Genomic DNA, 22,976 nt, shown 5'->3' with positions numbered 1-22,976 from the left:
CTGTGTTCTAAATGTTTATTAATAATGTACTGTTGTCAGGTCAATTAAAAAGTACAGTATGTTTACTGGACAAAGTTATCATTCATGCTAATACTGTCAAATACACGCAAGGTTTACATAAACACAGTTGGTTATATCTAAAGTGAAAAGTAAATAATACAAGTCTTAACGCCATGGGATCCCTTTAAGAAGAATTAATAGCACACAACATGCTGAGATTAAGACTAAAATACATTATAGTATTACAGTTTTTTAACACTAACATAAGTTGTATTACTTAAACGTGGTTAAAGACCACGTTAACGTAACGTAAAGCCGCGTTTCCACCGCAGTAACTTTCCCCAGGAACTAGGAACACTCGGTGTGTTTCGACCACAGGAACCAGGGTCTAAATTAAGTTCCTGGTAAATATTTCCCCCTCCGAACGGCCCTGCTCCTGAGGTAGTACTTTTTCAAAGTTAGGGAACTTTCGGTGGTGATACTTGAGCCGCGTTTCCACCGAAATTACCCGGAACAATTTGTACCAGTAACTTTTTTTACAGGAACTTTTCCCCCCCAGACCTGCTACTGTCTGCGTTTCCACTGCGGTCTAAAGTACCGGGAAGATTAGGAAAATTAGTCCGGTAATGTAGGACTGCGCGCGGCTGCTGGTGGAAACGCGGCTTAAATAACGTTCGCTCTCTTTGACATGGGACATATCGTTAACGTTACCTCATAAAACGCTGATAAATACTAAAACATCGAATATGTTCAACTTTGTACGTTTTTACATAAAATAATTAACGTTAACGTTAGTTTTATATGAGCATTTATTCGGTGACGAGTGAACTTGACATAGACATCACTTAAATATCCCCATTTCCCTTGGATATATAACTTACAAAACACTTCTAACGTTAAATATCCACACAAATATCATTAAATATAGTTTACGCTTTTATCAACACATTATGCTGCTGATATGCTGTCTCCTGGTGAAAGAAACCCGCAAACTGCGCGAAGTCCTTTGATCTGTAACAATCCTTCCGCGAAGTCAAACGAGCAATACAGATCCTTCCGCGAAGTCAAACGAGCAATACAGATAATTCCGAGAAGTCAAATGAGCTCTTGTACGTATTTATTCATTAAAATTAGGCAGATTAAATAAAAAAATTAACTACATATGTTAATGAACTATATATTTATATTAAATATATGTATAGAAGTGTAAAGTGTTATCCATCTTCTCATCATAATGCAGATAAGCCTACCATCATAAACAAAACATCAAAAATACATCTAATTTCACAAATGTTGTTTTAATATATAATATCAAATATTTCTAACAGCCCATTTCAACAGCACAAACTAAAATATATTTTCCATAGTAAAATATTGTGTGTAAAATATTGTGTTGGCCTTAATAGCCTACTTTTATAAAATATTGACTGGATTTGCGTTTTTTAGTCCAGTCAACATTTGCAATTCTAAATGTTAACTGGATTTGAAAATATCAATTAATTGAATGTTTTTCAAATATATTTCTGCAGACTTAATATAATATGTCTTCTTAACTAAGCACAAGAAAGAAAATTAGTTCAACATATATTTTTTTGCTCTTCCAACATTTTATTAATTGGCGTTTTTAGTGTAGCTGCCCCTGTGATCCAAAAGAACGACGCGGGTATGATTTTAGTTGAGGCTGTCTTGGTTTCTCGGCTGGGCCATGGCTTAAATCCCCCCGTTAAATCCACTCCGCCATCAGGATTCCCACCATCCGTGCCAGCTGTAGCGCTCGATGAGGCGCCATTTCATCAGCTCACCTGTCTCCTCTGCCTCAGAGGCTGCAAGTTGCTCCGGTCGCACCTCCTCATCCTCCAATTCCTCGGTGTCCTCTGTTTCTAGGATCAAGCAGGGCTCTCCCTCCACTGCAAAGGGTATATTTTCACTCCTATTGCTATAATTTCCGTCTGCTCTCAATTTTTTTCGAGGTATGACAAAGCGATCCATTTTAAGCTTCAAGCTATAGAGCTTTAGCGTAGCAGTTCTTGCGGGCTCGCGGCAGCGCCTTGAACGCAATGACACTAGGCGCAGCGACTTTCATGGGGCGTTGCAGTGATTCTTATGTTTATATTTTTTTATATGTCGAATCAATTATTAATGAATTAGCATTGATTCGGACCTTCAGCATTTTGGTTGCAATTGAAAACCATTATATGATGAAAAATCCTGGAATGTTTTCTTCAAAAAACGTTCTTTTCGGCTGAAGAAAGAAAGACATGAACATCTTGGATGAGATGGGGGTGAGTAAATTATCATGAAATTTTCATTTTGGGGTGAACTAATCCTTTAATAAAGGCCTTCTGAAGAGAAGCCATGCATTTTGTGTAAGAAAAATATCCATATTTTTGACTTTATAGACTAAAATATCTAGCTTCCGGCAGTCGACCGTACGCGTCTACTTACCCGACGCATGATGTATTGACGAACACGGATACGTAGAGGATAGAGGAAAACAAAACACTGGTCACAAATTTGAATTTAAAGAGGATTCGATATAAGAGAAGAGCTTGATTTTGTTGCCCAGAGAGATGTCGAAGCTTACGCTACTCCTACATCATACATCGCGTCTCTCAGTTCACTCTTTTGTCGCAAGTAGTCCGCCGGAAGCTAGTTATTTTAGTCTATAAAGTTATAAATATGGATATCTATATTATCAATATAGGATATTAACTGTTTATTAGTACTTATATCACACAGTAATTATAGTACACATATTAAAGCTTTATTCTGCATGAGTTTATTCTACATCCCTTCCTTAATCCTACCCAATACCTAAGCTTTACAACCTTACTAACTAATGAGCAGTAATTAGGGGTTTATTGAGACAAAGTCATAGTTAATAGTTAATTAAAAAAGTCATAGTTAATAGTTAGTTAATAGTGAGAATTGGACCCTAAAGTGTGACCATATTTCCTATTGTACCGAACCTGTATCAAACCGTGACCCCAAAACCGAGGTACATACCGGACCGTGACTTTTGTGTACCGTTACACACCAACTGTACAGCACAGTTCACCATATAAAGTGATCGAGTCTCTTCAGAACAGTTGGACTAAACTGCTCAATTCATATATTTTAGCTTTACGATCTCTTTATGAACTTTTTGAATCGTCAAAGTAGACTGTCAATGGAAGTACAGAAACCGCTCAGATTTTATCAAAATGAAGATGAATGAACGTCTTATGGGTTTGGAACGACATTAGGGTAATTTTAAGAACTTAAATTTGTGGGTGAACTAAACTTTAAACATTAACAAAGTTTAATAAATACTGTAAAAATGTATTGCTCATTGTTAGTTCATGTTAGTTAATACATTACAATAAAGTCTCATTTGTTAATATTAGTTAAGGACTTACCACTCAGGTTACATAAACACATAAAGAGGTGTTTCTAAAATCATGACCAATCCATTTACATATGAACGCACAGTTAGGCTTAACGTTACCGGTACCTAACACTTAGGCTGTGGCACCGACATGATAACAGAAACGAGCAAATTACAAATCTTTTGGCAAATCTTGCCATTAAATAAGTTAACATTTGCATTGTGAATGACATGACAAACACAAATCTTACCTGGAGCTCAACACTTCGCGGTCCTGCTGGAAGGCAATGAACCCCGATATTGATTTCCGCTTGGGTGCATTGACGCAGTTTGCGATGACAGAACTAATAAGCGATTTGTGGGTGTTTCATTATTTTTTTTAATGTTGCTGATATTACTGTTAACAAATAGTTTGTGTAGGTAGAATGCCATTACGAAACAAAAATATAGGATATATAAGTTATAAAATATATAAGTAATTTTCTAATTTTCTGAGATACTAGATACTTTTCTTGGTTGTCAGTTATAATCATCAAAATTAAAAGAAATAAACATTTGAAATATCAGTCTGTGTGTAATGAATGAATATAATATACAAGTTTCACTTTTTGAATGGAATTTGTGAAATAAATAAACTTGATTATATTCTAATTATATGACCAGCACCTGTATAATGTTTCTACATTAACTTGGTACATCAGATGGTAACATTGTTTTAGGTTGTCATTACAGTGATTTAGAATCAACATCACATTGTAACATTGATCAAACAAGATTACCAAAGATTTTTAATTTTAATATTGATTCAGCATCAGTGATGTAGAATCAATCAAAGCGTAATGTTGATTCAACAATATCAACATTGATTATTTTTGTTAATTTCAATATTGATTCAGCATCCTGTCAGGTTTACAGGCAGAGACAGAGGATGAGGTGAACTCAAAGGATATTTATTTACAGAGACACGAACACAGGAACGGGGAATTCAGGTGAGTAACAGAACAAGCACTCCTGGACAGTCACTTAGCTGAAGGTAATGGAGTTTGTCAATTGCAGGGAATGGAGAACACAAGGCTCGAGGAACTGAAGACAAAGAAGAAGACATTGAGTTCTCAGGTGAGTAGCAGGTAAGGAATCCAGGTACATTTGACGAGACCAGACACTGTAGTCTTCTTCTTCTACAAATTTTTTTCTATTAGCGAGAGGCAACTAACAATTTAGGTGCATATCCGCCACCTGCTGTACTGGAGTGTGGGTCAGAGAAAATGGTAAAGCTTGGAGAGAAATAAATAAATAAAATTAATGATAATAAATAAAATAAATACAACAATAAAAAATAAAAAAATAATATTTTTAATAATAATAATAATAATAATATTCCAGTTTCTTTAAGAAAAATAAATACTGCTTTATGTATCTGTTCTTCATTAAATATACTCTTAAGATTTAACACACTCACCCCATGCTTCTCTAACTCATCTTTTAATCTTATTCTCTGTCTCATACTTAATGCAGTGACATAAGACATGCTCCACTGACTCTTCCTCCATTCCACAATCACACATACCTGAAGGATGTTTACTCAATAAATGCATTGTTTTATTTAAACCAGTATGTCCTAACCTCATTCTTGATATTATGATTTGCTCTCTTGAAGTTCTTCCAGATGATTTCACTTTACCTACTATTGGTTTTATTTTGTATAAATTACGTCCTTTACTTTCTTCATCCCATTGCTTTTGCCATGCACTTAATTTCTTCATGACTATTTGCTACCTCCATTATCCTGTCTTGTTTTAAAGCTTGCTTTGCTAAAACATCTGCCATCTCATTCCCCTAAATTCCTCTATGGGCTGGAATCCACATAAATCTAACTATTATTTCTATATGCTTTAAACTATGCAGTATTTCATATATTTCATAAACAAAATCAGGTCTGTTATGAGATGATAAAGACTGCAAAGAAAACAATGCTGGTAAACTATCTGAGCATATCACTGACATTTTAATCTTATTATATTCTACCCATTGTAATGCATTTAAAATAGCTAACATCTCAACTGAAAATACTGTTAAATGGTCAGGTGTTCTTTCCCTAATTTGTATCTTCAAATCTGGAATAACAAATGCAAAGCCAGTCTTTTCACTCTTAGGTTCCTTTGATCCATCAGTAAATATCACAATAAAATACTTATACCTTGTTCTCAATCTCTCTTCAACTATATCTGCCCAATTTCCTTTACCTTTAAGTCTCTTTATTTCATCTTGTATATGCAAATCTAAAATAAATGTCAGACACTGTAGTTCTTCTTCTTTGGTGTTTATTGGCGGTTGGCAACCTAACTTATTGGTGCATTACAGCCACCGACTGGAATGGAGTATGGATAAGGCTATTATTTGTATAAGGCATATAAATAAACAAACAAAAAACAATCAAAACAAATAAGCAAACTGGAAAATAAAACATAACAAATAAACAAACAAACAAACAAACAAACAATCAAAACGTTATATTCTTTTGTATAATTTACTTACTTTCAAAAATGTAATAATATCATCAGTTGTGTGAACACAGGGACATGGTAATCAGTCACCTCAGCCTGTTGGGTCTTCGGGTCAACCGAGAGAAGAGCAAACTCTGTCCCACGCAGAGGATCTCTTATCTTGGCATGGAGTTGGATTCGGTCAAACGGACTGCGCGCCTCACAGAGGAGCGAGTCCGGTCGGTGTTGAACTGCTTGAATTCATTCAATGGCAGGACAGTGGTCCCACTGAAACTTTTTCAGAGTCTCCTGGGGCATATGGCATCTGCAGCCGCGGTAACGCCGCTTGGATTGCTTCATATGAGACCGCTTCAGCACTAGCTTCGCGGCCGAATCCCGAGGTGGGCGTGGCAGAGCGGCAAGTACCGGGCCCCAGTGACTCCTTACTGCCGCCAAACTTTCAGCCAGTGGTTGGACCCTTCGTTTCTACGGGCCAGAGTGCCCTTAGAACAAGTGTCCAGGCATGCTGTGGTCTTCACGGATGCCTCGTCCACGGGCTGGGGGGCCACGTACAACGGGCATGCAGTTGCGGGTCTGTGGACGGGACCCCAATTGCATTGGCATATCAATTGCCTCGAGTTGTTTGCGGTACATCTGGCACTGCGCCGCCTCAAGGGGCCGCTACGTGGCAGGCATGTACTGGTCCGTACGGACAGCACTGCGGCCGTTGCGTACATCAACCGTCAGGGTGGTCTACGCTCCTGTCGCATGTTCCAACTCGCCCGCCACCTCCTCCTTTGGAGTCAGAAGCAGATGAGATTGCTTCGTGTCATTCACATCCCAGGTGCGCTCAACCGGACAGCCGACGAGCTCTCACGGCAGCCGACACCTTCAGGGGAGTGGCGACTCCATCCCCAGGTGGTCCAGCTGATATGGGGCCTCTTCGCACAGGTAGACCTGTTTGCCTTTCCGGACTCGACCCATTGCCAGTTGTACTATTCCCTGACCGGGGGCAACCTCGGCACAGATGCACTGGCGCACAGCTGGCCCCGGCACCTACGCAAGTATGTGTTTCCCCCAGTGAGCCTTCGTGCACAGACCCTGTGCAAAGTCAGGGAGGACGAGGAGCAGGTCTTGTTAGTTGCGCCCTACTGGCCCGACCGGACCTGGTTCTCAGAACTAACTCTCCGCGCGACAGCCCCTCCTTGGCCGATTCCCCTGAGGAAGGACCTTCTTTCTCAGGGACAGGGCACTCTATGGCAACCGCGTCCAGACCTCTGGAAACTCCATGTCTGGTCCCTGGACGGGACGCGGAGGTTCTAGGTGGGCTACCACAGGCAGTGGTAGACACCATCGCTTCTGCTAGAGCCCCCTCTACGAGGCGCCTCTACGCTCTGAAGTGGAACCTGTTCGTTGAATGGTGCTCTTCCCACCGGGAAGACCCTCGAAGGTGTTCGGTTAGTGTCGTGCTTTTTTCCTGCAAGATGGGCTGGAGCGAAGGCTGTCTCCCTCCACCCTCAAAGTGTACGTCGCAGCAATAGCGGTGCATCACGACGCAGTCGAAGGTAAGTCCTTTGGGAAGCATGACCTAATTGTCCAGTTCCTCAGAGGTGCGAGGAGGCTAAATCCTCCTTGTCCAAACTCGTTACTCTCTTGGGACTTGGCTCTAGTGCGCAGAGCACTTCAGAGCCCTCCCTTTGAGCCTTTGCAGTCCATAGAGATTAAAATCCTGTCAATGAAGACAGTGCTCCTGATCGCTTTGGCCTCTATCAAGAGGGTAGGGGACCTGCATGCACTTTCGGTCAACGAATCGTGCCTAGAATGGATACGTGCCCAAGGTTCCTACCACTCCCTTTCAGGACCAGGTGGTGAACCTGCAAGCGCTGCCTTCGGAGGAGGCAGACCCAGCCCTAGCTTTGTTATGTCCCGTCTGCACTCTTCGCGCTTACATAGACCAGACTCAAAGCTTTAGGACCTCAGAGCAACTCTTCGTCTTTTACGGAGGCCAGCAGAAGGGAAAGGCTTTCTCCAAGCAGAGGTTAGCCCACTGGATAGTGGATGCTATCGTCTTGGCTTACCAGTCCCAAGACGTGCCTTGCCCATTCGGGTTGCGAGCACACTCGACAAGGAGTGTTGCTTCTTCCTGGGCGCTGGCTCAAGGCACCTCGCTGACAGATATATGTAGAGCTGTGGGCTTGGCGACACCTAACACGTTCGCTAGATTCTATAGCCTCCGTGTAGAGCCGGTATCTAATAACTCCGCTAACAGCGCTTATCATATGTATACAGATACATGCGCAGTTATCTCATTGTATTGCAGAACAGAGGCGCCAGAATGCAATAATACAACATAGTAAGGCAAGTGTGTGAAGTTTCAGTCCACTTGTGCCCTGCCCCTGTGTATATACAGTTACCTATCATTGAGTCCAGAGTAAACTTGCAGAAGGGTTTCACTGACCCCATTGGCATCCCTCAGTGCATCGGTGCCGTGGATGGGACCCATGTGTTTTCATGTGGACAGAGATTTATTTTTTTGTGTGTGTGTGGACGCGATTGTTTTTTAAAACTGAGGAGGAAAAACTCAGGTTATAAAAATACCTGTGTATGTGTGGACTAGGCCATAGTGTAATGATAATTCAACAATATTACCATTTATTATTGTTGTTAATTTCAATAGTTTCAATGTCAGTGATGGAGAATCCATCATAGTCTAATGTTGATTCAATAGCATTACCATTGATTTTTTTGTTCACCATTGTTTCAACATTAAATGTGGGTGCAAACATGATATTGAACTAACATCAGTTCATAATGTTGATTCAATTATATCATAATTGATTTTTCGTTGAAATCTTAACATTGTTTCAACAGTAACTGAGGGTGCAAAAGGGATGTTTTAAAGAATATCACTTTGTAATATTGAATCAATGATATTAGCATTGATTTGAGGTTGAAATCTCAACATTGCTTCAACATTAGGGTGCAAGAGTGATACTAAACCAACATCATTTTGTAACGTTAATTCAATGCAATTAGCGTTGACTCATCAACACTGACTCAACATTGTTTTAATGGTTACATGCCATCTGGAACGCATCTACAATATCAGTATCCTGTTTTTTCTGGCAAAAGTCCTAACAATTTCATCCATATCTAAGGATCACATTCTCATTCTCAGAGTGACGGAGTGGTACAGATTTCATGCACAAAGAATTTTGACTACGCCACCCTTAGGAATTTCACCCAGGGAAATATAAATGACACCTAAAAGATTGTTATTAGGTCACACAGGTTCGAATCTCTTATTAAAGAAGGTAGGCAGAAAACGTGGGTATCGTATAAAAAATACAAAGTTTAATGTAAAGAAGAAAAATCACAATTTAAATAGCATCCTTTCTTCAAGGCAGCGTCTGACAGCTTTTTAGAGGTGCATGGCTGACAACGGTTTCAAATAAACCAAAAACAACAAAGACACAAACACAACATTTTACCTAACTAATATTTGCACAACTCACAAAACAAACTACCCCGATATCATTTAATCAATGTAACAATGTTGAGTCAGTGTTGATGCGTCAACGCCAATTACATTGAATTAACGTTACAAAGTGATGTTACTTTAGCATCAATCTTGCACCCTCAGTTAATGTTGAAGCAATGTTGAGATTTCAACAACAAATCAATGATATTATCATTGATTCAAGATTACAGAATATTTTTAACACTAGAACTGCCATGACGGTCAAAATGACCGTTTTGAAATGTATATATACAATAACTTTGTTGAAGAAAAAAATACAATCTTGCTGATTTGTGACTTTTCCTAAAAGTGTTTCTATTTTTACTTACAATAGATTTTATATAAATTACATAAAAGGCAAAAAAAATATGAGCATTTCTACCTATTAAAGCCATAACGGTCATATTGACCGCTCTAAATCTCGCGCGATTCTATTGTTTTATTGTCTCTGTCAGCGTCTCCAGTAGGCTACTATTAGCGCTCATTTGATTATAAATACAAATTCTTGGACAACAAATTATTATTGCCTTTTAAAAAATAGATTTATAAAGAGTTTATAGGGATTGTTTATAAAATGTCTAATACAAATAATAGAATGAAGAGAAATATGACTTTTGCCATGGCCTTGGAAATACTTCACAATCTGGACAGTGATGACTCTGATGCAGGGGCGCTGTCTGAGGTAGAAAGTGACAGCGACCATTCCTGGGTGCAAGACAACAGTTCATCCTCATCAGAGAGTGAGTCAAAGTCCGTAAAAAGGAAAAAGAGGTGGCTACCTTCCTCGGAGATTAGGGAACCAGATATCATAGGCCTTCCCGAACCAGTACCTGCACTTGAGCCAGCTGGAGTGCTCAGCCCGCCCTTAGAGTCATCTCAGCCGGAGGTGGCTGTGGAAAAGGGAAAGGATGGGACGGTGTGGACCATCCTTCAGTCAACTGAACATCCAGGGAGAAGGCAGAGCCAAAATGTTCTGACTGAAGCTGCCGGTCCCACCGCATACGCAAAGCGCAACATCGAAGATGCGCTCACTGCCTTTCTGTGTTTGTTTGACGATGGCATGTTGAAACACATCAGGGACTGCACTGTGGCTGAGGCACATCAGCACCGTGGTGACAGCTCATGGGACCTGACAGTGGCTGAACTGAAAGCCTTCATAGCTCTATTGTATATCTGTGGAGCACAGGGTGCGAAGAACATGGAATTGGGGAGCCTTTGGTCGGAGAAATGGGGCTTCCCGTTTTTCAAAGAAACCATAGCCAGAAATCGTTTCAGGGAGATAATGAGATTCCTGCGGTTCTCGCAGGAAAAAGAATAAAAAAGAAACCTGACGTGTGCGTCTGCAGGATGACAGGTTTGCCCTGGTATCGGCCACTTGGAACAAGTTTATTCAGAACAGCATAGCCTGTTACAAGCCCGGTGCCGACATAACCATAGATGAGCAGCTGTTCCCCACCAAGGCCCGGTGCAGATTTCTTCAGTACATGGGGAATAAGCCTGATAAATTTGGCATCAAATTTTGGCTGGCTGCTGATGTCCGTTCGAAATACATGCTGAACGGGGCTCCGTATCTGGGTAAAGAAGAGGAAGGAAGCAGAGGTCAGCTCGTGGGAGAGAGTGTGGTGCTGAAACTGGCGGAACCATTCTTGGGCAAGGGAAGAAATATTACAACAGATAATTTCTTCACTTCACTGAAACTGGCCACCGGCTTACAGGCCAAGAAGACGAGCCTGGTTGGCACTATGGGAAAAAGTAAGCGCGAGTTGCCCCCCTCCGCAAAAGAGCATGCGGAGTTGTATAACACAAAAAGTGCTAAAATGTGCGGTTGCGACGCTCACGATATACCTGGGAAAGCAGAGGAAGAATGTGTGCATTTTGAGCTCCCTGCACACAAGCGTGGGCATCACTGATGGGCCGAAAGCAAAGCCGGAGTCTGTGACCAATTACAATAACACCAAGTATGGGGTGTATGTCCTAGATCAGATGGCACGGGCATACTCTGTGAAAGGCGGTACACGTAGATGACCAGTGGCTGTATTTTGCAACATCCTTGACCTTGCTGGAATCAATGCCCACATCAATGCCCACATCCTGACACAAGGTCCCAAACAAAAGCAAAATCAACCCCCGTCACTGACACCAAAACGGAGACAGTGCCAGGTGCGGAGAATCTGCAAACAAAATAAAACGCACGACACCTGCTGCAAATGCCACAAACCCGTGTGTGGCAATTGTGCGAGAAGAACAGAAGTAACTTGTGTTGACTGTGAATCTTAAATAGCCGAGCACGATATAGATATATAATATATCATATATTTATTTAATATAAAATTTGTAGCGTAATTGTTTTATGGTTCCAAACTTCGTTCGTGACTCTTTTTAACTTTAGAGCTGCTTGTTTCCAGCTTATGTTCTGTGTTATAATGTATCATAAATGTTGTAAAAAATAAATAAATAATAATCAAATAGATCATTTTAAATGTTATTTTGTTGTTCTGAGTTATGTAAAATAAATACAGAGAAATACTGAATATGCAATAATTACATTTTACCATGAAATGATGCGAATATTTCTAAATGTATAATTATCATTTTTAACTAAATAAAAAATGTACATGTTGATGTTATTTGTTTTTTTAAAAGATATCCTAACACAGTTAATACATTAATCTCTCATTTGGGCAATTTATTTAGAGATTATAGAGTTTATAATATAGCGGTCAAAATGACCCCTCACGGCTGTTCTAGTAGTTTTGTTAAACATCACTTTTGCACCCTCAGTTACTGTTGAAACAATGTTGAGATTTCAACAAAAATTAATTGTAATATCATTGAATCAACTTTATGAACTGATAGTTCAATATCATGTTTGCACCTGCATGTAATGTTGAATCAATGGAGAGATAAAAATGTTAATGGTAATGCTATTGAATCAACAATCAATATTGCAATTAACAAAAATAATCAATGGTAATATTGTTGAATCAATGTTACACTATGATGTTGATTCTACATCACTGATGTTGAATCAACACTGAAATTATCAAAAATCTTTGGTAATATCTTTATCGTTAATATCGTTACTTTAGGATGAATTCTACATCACTGATGTTGAATCAACACATTAAAAAATGGGAATGTTGTTTGATCAAGGTGACAATGTGATGTTGATTCTAGATCACTTTTGTTGAAACTGAAAATACAACTGAAATGTAATGACAACAAAACAAATGTTGAAAAACAATGCTGCCATCTGATATACCAAGTTAAAGTTGAAACTACATTAATATTTCAACTACACTTCAATTGACCATTTCAAATTTGGAGAAAACCTTTTAAAATATAAATAACACCTTCTCAGCAGTTTTGTCAATTTATTTTATTTAACAGTGTGAAGTCTGATGTCATTATAACTACAGGTGGTCCAACGGTTCAGGTTTTAAAAATCTGGCTTGCATCAGACTACTGCTTCTTTTCCTTTGGGTTCTCTGAAATCTGAAAAAGAAAGCATGACATTATCGACTGGGTAAACCCAGCCTGATCTTCCAGCGATTTGATTTCGCCCGGCAACTCTGTCTGGAAACCCGTACATTGATTTCTACTGCTTCTGGTACACTTTTGCGGGAACCAATCACAGACTGGCTTATCCACCTGGCCCGCTATTGGAGGGATTATCACGATGATGGATAGAGAAGCGATGGGTCGTCAAAGAGTATAGAAGCCCAAGAGGCGAAACTCAATAGAACGCTCCATAGCAACAGTTGCCCCCATGACGTGACGGCGCGGCCGCCATTATGGACTGAAAACGGAAGGAAAACGCAATGGCAAAGTCAATGGCACTGAACCAACTTAACATAACAAAAACTTAACATAACTTAATTTTTTCTGGCCGTCATATCTAAAATAAAAACAATTTAAAATACATTAATGAGGATGACCAACGTTAAATGACAGAAAATGTTTATGAAAGAAACAAGAAAACGTCTATGTGTTGGTTATGCATGGCCTAATTACCCTAAGGAAAATAGTATTTTGGGACAAAATATTACTATAGTACTAATTCAATTCAATTCAAATTTATTTGTATAGCGCTTTTCACAATACACATTGTTTCAAAGAAGCTTTACAGAAAGTGCATTTCATAAATGTACATTGAAAAATGTTAGAAAGAGAATGTTAAAGATAAATGTTAGAAAAAGTTAATCAATCATGTATTAATTTAGGCCATACCAACGCTGGCGTTGAGTCGTCTCTTCACTGGCGTCGAGTCGTCTCATCACAGGTGTTGGGGCATCTGAAGTCTCCATGAGAGGCTGGATACAAACTGGAGCTGACGAACTATTTACCTCGGGACTAGTGTCCTGAGATAACAACAGAAAAGCAGATGGGAAATAATTAGCATAGCTGCTGTTCAGAATATTAATGCTTTTGATCCGATTTAACTGTAGTATAAAAGGTAATTATAATGTGAATGCTTGGCTAAAGAGATGCGTCTTTAATCTAGTTTTAAACTGGGACAGCGAGTCTGAACCTCGAACAATATCAGGAAGACTATTCCAGAGTTTAGGAGCTAAATGTGAAAAAGCCCTCCCTCCTTTAGTGGACTAAGATATCCTGGGAATGACCAGAAGCCTCGAGTTTAGTGATCTTAAAGAGCGCGATGGATTGTAGGGCGATAGAAGATCCGTTAAATACACTGGAGCTAAACCATTTAGGGCTTTATAGGTCAGTAGCAATACTTTGTAATTGATACGGAACTTAATAGGTAACCAGAGTAGAGATGATAAAATTGGTGTTATATGATCATATTTTCTTGACCTAGTAAGAACTCTAGCAGCTGCGTTTTGGACTAACTGTAGCTTGTTTATTGATGATGCAGGACAACCAGCTAATAAAGCATTACAGTAATCTAGTCTCGAGGTCATGAATGCATGAACTTACTTTTCTTCATCAGAAATAGATAGCATGTTACGTAGCTTAGCAATGTTTCTAAGGTGGAAAAATGCCGTTCTTGTAACATATAAAATATGATTTTCGAAAGACAAGTTGCGGTCTAATATAACACCCAGGTCTTTTACTGTAGTGGATAAAGTGACAAGACATCCTTCCAAGTTAAAGTTGTAATGTGGGAGGTTTTGTGGGCAGTTTTTTGGACCAATAAGTAATACCTCCGTTTTATCTTAATTTAATAGCAGAAAATTACACGTCATCCAGTATTTAATATCTTCAACACACGCTGTCAGTTTAGATAATTTAGTGTTTACTATAAGACTACTATAGAAATACTATAGCGGCTCTAGGATATTAGAGGTATTACAGAACATAACATACTTCTGTGATGTTCTGTAATACCTCTATAATATTTTAAAGCTGCTATAGTGGTCTTATCGTACTTCTATAGTATGTCCCAAATTACTATAGTATTCCTATAAGATTACTATAATATTTTGTCCCAAAATACTATAAGATTCCTATAGTACTTTTTCGTAAGGGTATGCCCCCCACCAAAACGGCTTTCATTAGCCTACCACTTACGGTTTGCAAAGATACAATTATTAAATTACTGCAAACCTTAAATCTATCAATATTTATGTTCTATTATGCATTTTCCTTGTTATATGAATAACAGAAATTCATGAAATAATATATAGGCAGACACACAGTAATAAGATATTTATTCAAATGTTGATTTTGAAATTAGTGAACATCACCATATATATGATTTGGAAATTATATTTCCACTTAAATGAGTTATTACCAAGCGGCGTTTGGAGTCTATGGAGTTGTCGCGACTCTCTCTCTCTATGGCTCTGGTATAAACAAGACATTTTAATACGCCCCCAAGGGCCACCCCCTGAATAATCCCAATTCACTTATTTTTCTCATTTTAGCAGGATGAGCACCCCACAACCCCACAGGTGACCCTATTGGGATTTTGGGGTCACCAGCTTGGAGTTCAGGGCCTTGGAAGGCTCCCAGCCCAACGCATGTGGAAAGGCCAAGCGGCAACCTCCTGCTGTTTCTCTTGAAGCCAATACGGAAGTGCCTTAAACTGCAATTCATCGTCTGGCCGCTAGGGACAGGCTCCAGAAGGGAGCAGAATCTCATTGAGCCCCATGTTAAAATGGCCAACTTTACAGCAGAATAAAACATGTTTACAGCCTGGTACAAATTGTGGTTTTGGTCTATACGGCTAATTTTGCCCTTCATGACAACTGTGAGGGGGGTGAATTTTTTTATAACTCATTCGTTTACATTATATAAAGCCTTAAAGTTCTGCATAATTAAGGGCGTGGACACTTCGAGTGACAGGTGGATAGCCATTTATCTGCTGTCTGTTAGTCATCGCGTCACTTAAGCTCCACCCACGTCCCGCCTCTTTGCCCATTTTCTGTTATCCGGGAGTGACGCGCTGCCAAGATGGCGACAGCCATCTCGTCCATACTTTGCGCTTCAGAACGGCTCATCAGAATCCTATGGGTGACGTCACGGACACTACATCCATATTTTTTTACAGTCTATGGTTATTACCTTTGTGTATCCTTTGGAAATCGATGAAATGCCAAATCGCTTCTGGTGGACTGATCATTTTTGCAATTTATTGTAGAACACTGCTTGCGTTTTGACCACTTGCTCATCTTCACAGTTGTGAGGCGCGCTAACGATTTATGCAGCTTTCAGTCCATAATTGCGGCCGCGCCTCCGCAGCGCCATCTACAGACTGTTACCCATAACACAACAGAGTTTCGCCTCATGGGCTTCTATACTCTTTGGGGTCGTTGCCCGTTGATCACGCCTCTTGTGGTCTGATTGGTTGAAGGACTATCCAATTGCGTACAGAGTCATTTGAATTATGCTTGTTTATCACGCCTCTTGTGGTCTGATTGGTTGAAGGACTATCCAATTGCGTACAGAGTCATTTAATTTATGCGCGTTTATGCTCACGTGTGCAGTAGAAAATACAGAGCAGACTCCCCAGACCAATGTTCAATTGAGCTTGGTCTGGTGATAGCCAGACAAATTACATTACTTAAGAAGTCGATTCAGTTGTCATACATAAAGTCACATTCAAGAATGTTAATTTACTAATCATAATATGATTCACTTAATATGAAAAAGTTGCTCAACACAAAATATTCAAACTATGATTATAGTATGTTTAAATTCTGTATATTTATTCTAGTTTTCTAAAATCTATTAATGCTTCAATATCAAAAGAAAGTGTATCTGATTTTTCCCACCGAGTTTCTCCAGCCTTAATTAAACACGCCTTGCAGCTGATCAAGGTCATTAGGATCAATAGCTGTATCCCAAAGTGAAGGGTGCGCACTTCGAAGGCCGTGAACTTCGAAGGCCAGGGTTGCCAGGTCTGCAGAACAAAACCCCTCCAAATTGCTAAGCAAAAGTAGCGGAATCTCGGCCAAAATATGCCAAAACGCAGGGGGCGCCCGGTAGAAATATTGCTAAAGTAAAGACAACTTAAACCTGTGGACTTTAGGCTACAAACAACCCACATCAACAGTAAATGCAGCCCAATTCCAGACTTGGCAACACTGAACCGAGCATCGTTGAATGGGCTATAGCAGGTGTGTGACAACTGACAGCGGACGTTCGCGAGGAGATTTTAAAAAGAGAAATGAAGCAGAAAAGGTTTTTTTTGTGCTTTTTTATGAGTTTTATTGGATTTTGACATGCTTTAAAGCCTGCAACGGACATTAGCACGTAAATCTGTAGCCTATGGTTATTAAATTAAATATTTAATCGTTAAGTTGCAACTATTGTTTATTTATTATGTTAAATGTAACTGTTACAATATATTTTAAACATTTATATGTTTACTTCCAAGTCTTTATTTAAGTACTTATTTTTATTCAACTCACATCATCTCAGATGCATTGTAGCCTACTTTTTATGACATGGCAGCCGTCGACGATTCAGCCCCGCAAACCTGCGGACAGTGGAAATATGCAAGATGATGTCCCGCTGGCACAGGCCTTAGGGTCACTATTGTGCATTACCATCCCGGTCCAGCTCTACCAGCGTCTCCCGCTCAGCTCAATGAAAGTGTAGAAATGTTTTCTTCTGTTTTAGCTGTTAATTTAAATTTCTGTTGTTTCTGTTGTTAAACTTAACTTATATTGTAGGCCTATGAATAGTTGTAAAAAGTAGGGGAGACCGGGGATAGTTGTAACACGGGTCAGTTGTAACAACTCCAATCTGTCCAATCAGGAACTAGTTACAAATCACCTGATTCACTTCGCACATGCTCAGTTTAGTCCTTATTCCACAAGTAAGTGTACATTGGATTAATTAGGGCAGTTCTTGATTATGGATGTATGATTTATCAATCTGCTTCGAGAACATTGCTAAAAAAGTTGTATGTAATTCAATATCAGGCTTTGAGAATCTGCTGTTGTGCTTTTAAAACAACCTCAGTAGCAGCACTTCAAGTAGAAATGAATGAAATGTCATTGAATATTAGAAGAAATCAGATAGCATTAACTTACTGGGTAAATTTAAAGGGACATAAGGAAAATCACCCGACTCAGAAGGTGTTACAACCTTGTCAAGAAAAGGAAAGAAGATCGATTAATAGCTTTTGTTAGATAATTAGAAGATGCAGTCAATGAGATAGGGATAGGGGATATAATGTTAAGCCCCACTGTACCATTATCCAGTGTTCCACCTTGGCTATTAGGGGAGTTAGGGGTAGATATGCACCTTTTAGAGCAGAAAAAAGAGAGAAGTATAGATATGATTCAGGTTATTAGATATTTAGAGGATCATTATTCTATGTTTAGTAAAATATACACTGATGCATCAAAAACAGATACTAATAGAGTAGGAGTAGCATTCAGTATGCCAGAATTAAATGTTATATTAAATAAAAGAATTAGTGATACTTTATCAGTGTTTACAGGGGAAATGTTGGCAATTCGTTTAGCACTTGAGTGGGTAGAAAATAAAAAGCCAAGTTAAGTGTTAATAGGGCATAGCTGTCAACATTGAACATTGAAAATAAGGGAGATTTCCCGGATTCCATCCACAAAATAAGGGATTTTTTTTTCACGATTCTTACCCACACACTTAAAAAAAAAAAAAAGCCGTCAGCGGCCTGATCCATCATCGCACATCACACTCATCTACTACTCTCCTTGAAGTTCACTTCCCGCTACTTTTTCCCTCTTCCTCCCGCCCGCCGCTGCAACTGTCTTCTTCTTCTTCTTCTTCTTCTTCTTCGATAGTAGCCTAAGCCAGTGTTTCCCAACCTTTTTTCAGTTATGGCACCCTTTGAAAATGTTCTCCATTTTGTGGCACCCCCTATCATACGTTACGCGGTTTTAGGTTCACCGTTTCGGTATGGTTCAGTATTTGCTATGTTCAGGGAAAAAAGGACTACTGTCAAATAAAAATAAAGGAAATAATAAGAACAAATCATTTTAAATACAAGCAGCAGCGAAGTGATGTCCCTGTCTTTTGTTGTTTGACATTAAACAGACAGCAGTAAAGGCTACTGCCCCTTTAAGACCTAAAGCACGGATATGCGTCGTCTTTCTCGACTGTATAAAGTTTACTCAAGGCATATACAGACTATGTCTGCTAGAATACTCATCAAGATGGACATATTGACATACTTTTTGCGTGACTTTGTCCGTTCAAGAGCAAGACTTGAAAGATAACTCAATATTTGCGCGCTGTGAGACGTGTGCGTGCTTTCGGATGAGCGCACAGAGACACATTTTCTCACAGCGCGCGAGTCTTCTCATTCTCGTCTTCTGGCTCTAAACCCGGGTGATGACGGCGAAAATGACTGGTCATATTCGAACATATGGCATGCAATGAACAAAGTTTACAAAGAGAGAATTATTTGAATTTTTTTTAATATTTATATATATAATATATATATATTAAGGACTTTTACACGGCACCCCTGCTCTAGTCAGACGGCACCCCGGTTGGGAAACACTGGCCTAAGCTACTGTCTGTGTACTGCCACCTGCTGGACTGGAGGTCTAGCAACCCATCCAAGAGCAAGCCACTTCACAGACACAGATAGTTGCGTGTTCTGAGTTAACACAATCAGAGCGTAAAAATACGGGATATTTTAAGGGAAAATACTAAAACGGGAAGACAGCGGGAAAAGAGCTAAAATACGTGAGAAACCCGGAAAAAACGGGAGGGTTGACAGCTATGTAATAGGGTCAGATTCAAGTAGTGTTCTAACAAGTTTTAAAAACATACAGTCAGAAGCAGGACAGGACATTATTTCGAGAATGAGGTTTGGACATACTGGATTAAATAGTACGCTTAAGATAATAGGGAAGCATGAAACTGGGTTGTGTGAGCAGTGTAATAGTATAGAGCAGGGGTTTTCAAATTGGGTGAATGTGAGCCTCCCCTTAGAGTAGGTAAGGACAGCCGAGCCCCCCCTTCCCCAAAATCCTGTCCGCCTGCTATAACCCACACACGCCTCGGCAGTAAATGCCATCTTCTGTGTGTTCCTGGCAATGATGAGTTTCAATAACAACTAATAAAATGTAAATATTTTTTCATATTGTATTTTATTTCCTTTTTTTTTTTTTAAGAAGTGCATTCATAAATCTTTGCAACAGCAAATAACTTCCAACTTTATGCAGGCCTATTTGAGGCTACTTTTAAAAATCACAGAACATCAGTAGGCCTAACCATAAGTCAACAAAACATGCTTAACATGTGAATGTTACAAGTGTGAAACTTGTGTCTGGGTCTTAAAGGGATAGTTCACTTTAAAATGAAAATTCTGTCATCATATACTCCCCCTCAATTTGTTTCAAGCCTGTATGAATTTCTTCTGCTGCACACAAAGCAAGATATTTTGAAGAATGTCAGTAACCAAACAGTTAACTGGTCCCATTGACTTCCATAGTAAGAAAAAAAATATATACTATGGAGGTCAATGGGACCAGTTAACTGTTTGGTTACTGACAAAATATCTTGCTTTGTGTTTAGCAGAAGAAAGAAATTCATACAGGCTTGAAACAAATTGAGGGTGAGTATATGATGACAGAATTTTCATTTTAAAGTGAACTATCTCTTTAAGCGCACATTTTAATGCACATCGTCTCGAACAAAATCAGCACAATGGACAGCTCTCTGATCAATGAACGACAACGCTTTTTGTTCACAGAGCGCATAACACATAACAGTCAACTGCATTGAAGGCATGTTATCAGATCAAAAATATTTGCATTACAATTTGCAAAAAGATTTGCATTACAAAAAAATGTAAATACATTCAGATTTAAACAATAAACAAAATCCACCATTCACGTCATTTGCACGTGTCATTCACGTCATTTGCACGTGTCATTCACTCATTTGAATTTAAATTTTTAACCGCCCATATCAGTGGGAACAATGAGGACGCGCTTTTGACGCGCAGAGGTGTTCGATGCGGGGCTGCACTGCAGAGAGAAATAAACGCAAGTCGTCCTCCACCTGCAGCCTTGATCTGTATTTATTTTTAATCATGGTCAGTGCGGAAAACCCACACTCACACAAGTAAGTGGAGGTGAAGGGGATTAGGACTTGCATAGCCTTAGTGGAGATCTGAGGGAACTCGCTCTCTACAGACAACCAGAAACGCGTGATCGTCATTTCTGCCAGTCTCTGCTTCAAGTCCACATTCGAGCTGAGATCGACCAGGGCCTCCTCCTCCTGCAGGCTCAGTCCATCACTGGGTGTGGCGGGGAAAGCGAACGGATTTCTCACCCACTGATTTCCCATTGCGTCCTCTCCAAAATACTCGCCAAACTGTTCACGCAACCCATTCAAATGCGCAGTGATGACCGGTTGGACAGAATTAAGAGGCAGCCCTGTCTTCTCCGCAACATCCTCCAGGGTTGGGAACATTTCCACAGAACCTCGTTCAACACGAGCACACCACAAGTCCAGTTTTTTCCTGAACCCAGACACTTGGTCGTGTGCCGAAAAGACGTGGCACTCTTTGCCCTGGAGCGAGGTGTTGAGGGAGTTGATCCTATCGAAGATGTCGGAGAGATAGGCCAACATAGCAAGCCAGTTCATGTCTGCCAGATGTTTTGCCAGTGGGGAGTTAATCTCGGTGAGGAAGAGGAGGACTTCTTCGCGCAAATCGCACAGCCTGGTGAGGGCTTTGCCCCGAGAGAGCCACCTGACCTCGGAGTGCAGGAGCAGCTGCTGAAAGTTAGCGCCCATCTCATTGCAGAGAATTGAGAACAGACGGGCGTTTAAGGCACGCGATTTAATTAAGTTCACAATTTTGACAGCCTCATCAAGAACTGCGCGCAATTCTTGGGGCATCCTTTTTGTTGCTAAAGCCTGACGATGGATAATACAGTGCTTCCAGACAGCCGCAGGGGCAACTGTCTGCACCTGTTTTACGAGACCGCTGTGACGGCCAGTCATTGCTCTTGCCCCATCAGTGCATATCCCACAACACCGGCCCCAGTCAAGGCAATTAGACTCGTAAAAGTTATTCAAGGCCTTGAAAAGTTCGTCAGCTGTTGTGCGGGCGGGTAGAGGAACGCAAAAAAAAAAATCTTCCTGCACACTGAGGTCTTTAATAAAGCGAACGTACACCATCAGTTGAGCACAGTGTGCGACGTCAGTGGACTCATCCAGCTGAATGGCGTGAAAGGGGCTTTCACGAACACAGTCCAGGACCTGCTCTTTGACATCACAAGCCATGTCTGATATTCGCCGCTGGATGGTATTGTCAGACATAGGGATCACGTCAAGTTTAGCAGCAGCTGCTTCTCCCAGCATTACTGAACACATATCTCTAGCTGCAGGGAGTAGCAATGTTTCGCCGATGTTGTGTGGTTTGCCTGCCTTCGCTATATGTAGCGCGACACGATACGATGCTTCTGTCGCCTTGATGTTAACAGTGCCAAACAACTGTATTATTGTTTTTTGTGACTGCAAATCGTCACGCTTCCTCTCAAAAAACTCAACGGGCTTGTTCACTAAATTTGTGTGTTTGGTTTCAATGTGACGCCGAAGTTTGCATGGTCTCATGCTATCATTTGCCAGCACCTCCTTGCAGACCACACACTGCGGCAGAGGTGCAGCCTCGGACCCCGAACAGGTGAATCCCAACTTTAAGTATTCAGGATCATATTTCCTACGTTTTTTGCTGGGTCCTGTCTCCTCCCTTAACGCTGACTTCTGTTGACTTGGGACAAGGAAACGATGCATTTTTAAAGCTAATACACGCAGAGTTACAGATATCAATAGAGATGTATGAATTCACAACTTTCCCGAAAACATTTCACATGGTCGCTATGGCAACGTAGAACAACAATCCAAAAAACAAACTTCCGGTTTACGTTAGCCTGAATTACTGCTATCAGTTCGATTTCGACAGTTATATTGAGTGAATTGTTAATGTACCTTGGTTGTTTTTGTTAAAGCTTAATACAAATTTAAAATAAAAAAGTTCGATTTCGTGCATTGATTTGTATTAGTAGGCCTACACTAGTCTTTTCTGTCTGTGTCAGCTGCAAAAATTAAGTTGAAGATCGCCATCTCCGTATTGAACACGCCTAGCCTACAGAGAGAAATGCACATCATGGATTACATTGAG

General features: G+C 40.1%; 1 protein-coding gene across 1 annotated transcript; it reads right to left on the bottom strand.

The window, feature by feature from the left end:
• Positions 1 to 11,344: 11,344 nt before the first annotated feature.
• Positions 11,345 to 22,588, bottom strand: LOC307126278 (zinc finger BED domain-containing protein 5-like; the record flags this gene model as incomplete). The annotated part of the gene is made up of 2 exons (XM_079816743.1): positions 11,345 to 11,461; positions 20,981 to 22,588. 2 exons carry the CDS (start codon positions 22,586 to 22,588, stop codon positions 11,345 to 11,347), a joined length of 1,725 nt encoding a protein of 574 aa, XP_079672869.1.
• Between the last annotated feature and the right edge of the window lie 388 nt (positions 22,589 to 22,976).

This window comes from Gobio gobio (assembly GCF_949357685.1).
Source record: "Gobio gobio genome assembly, chromosome: 5".
NCBI classification, from domain to species: Eukaryota; Metazoa; Chordata; class Actinopteri; order Cypriniformes; family Gobionidae; genus Gobio; species Gobio gobio.
Note: the sequence above shows the minus strand (reverse complement) of the source record. Positions and strands in the feature narration are given on the sequence as shown.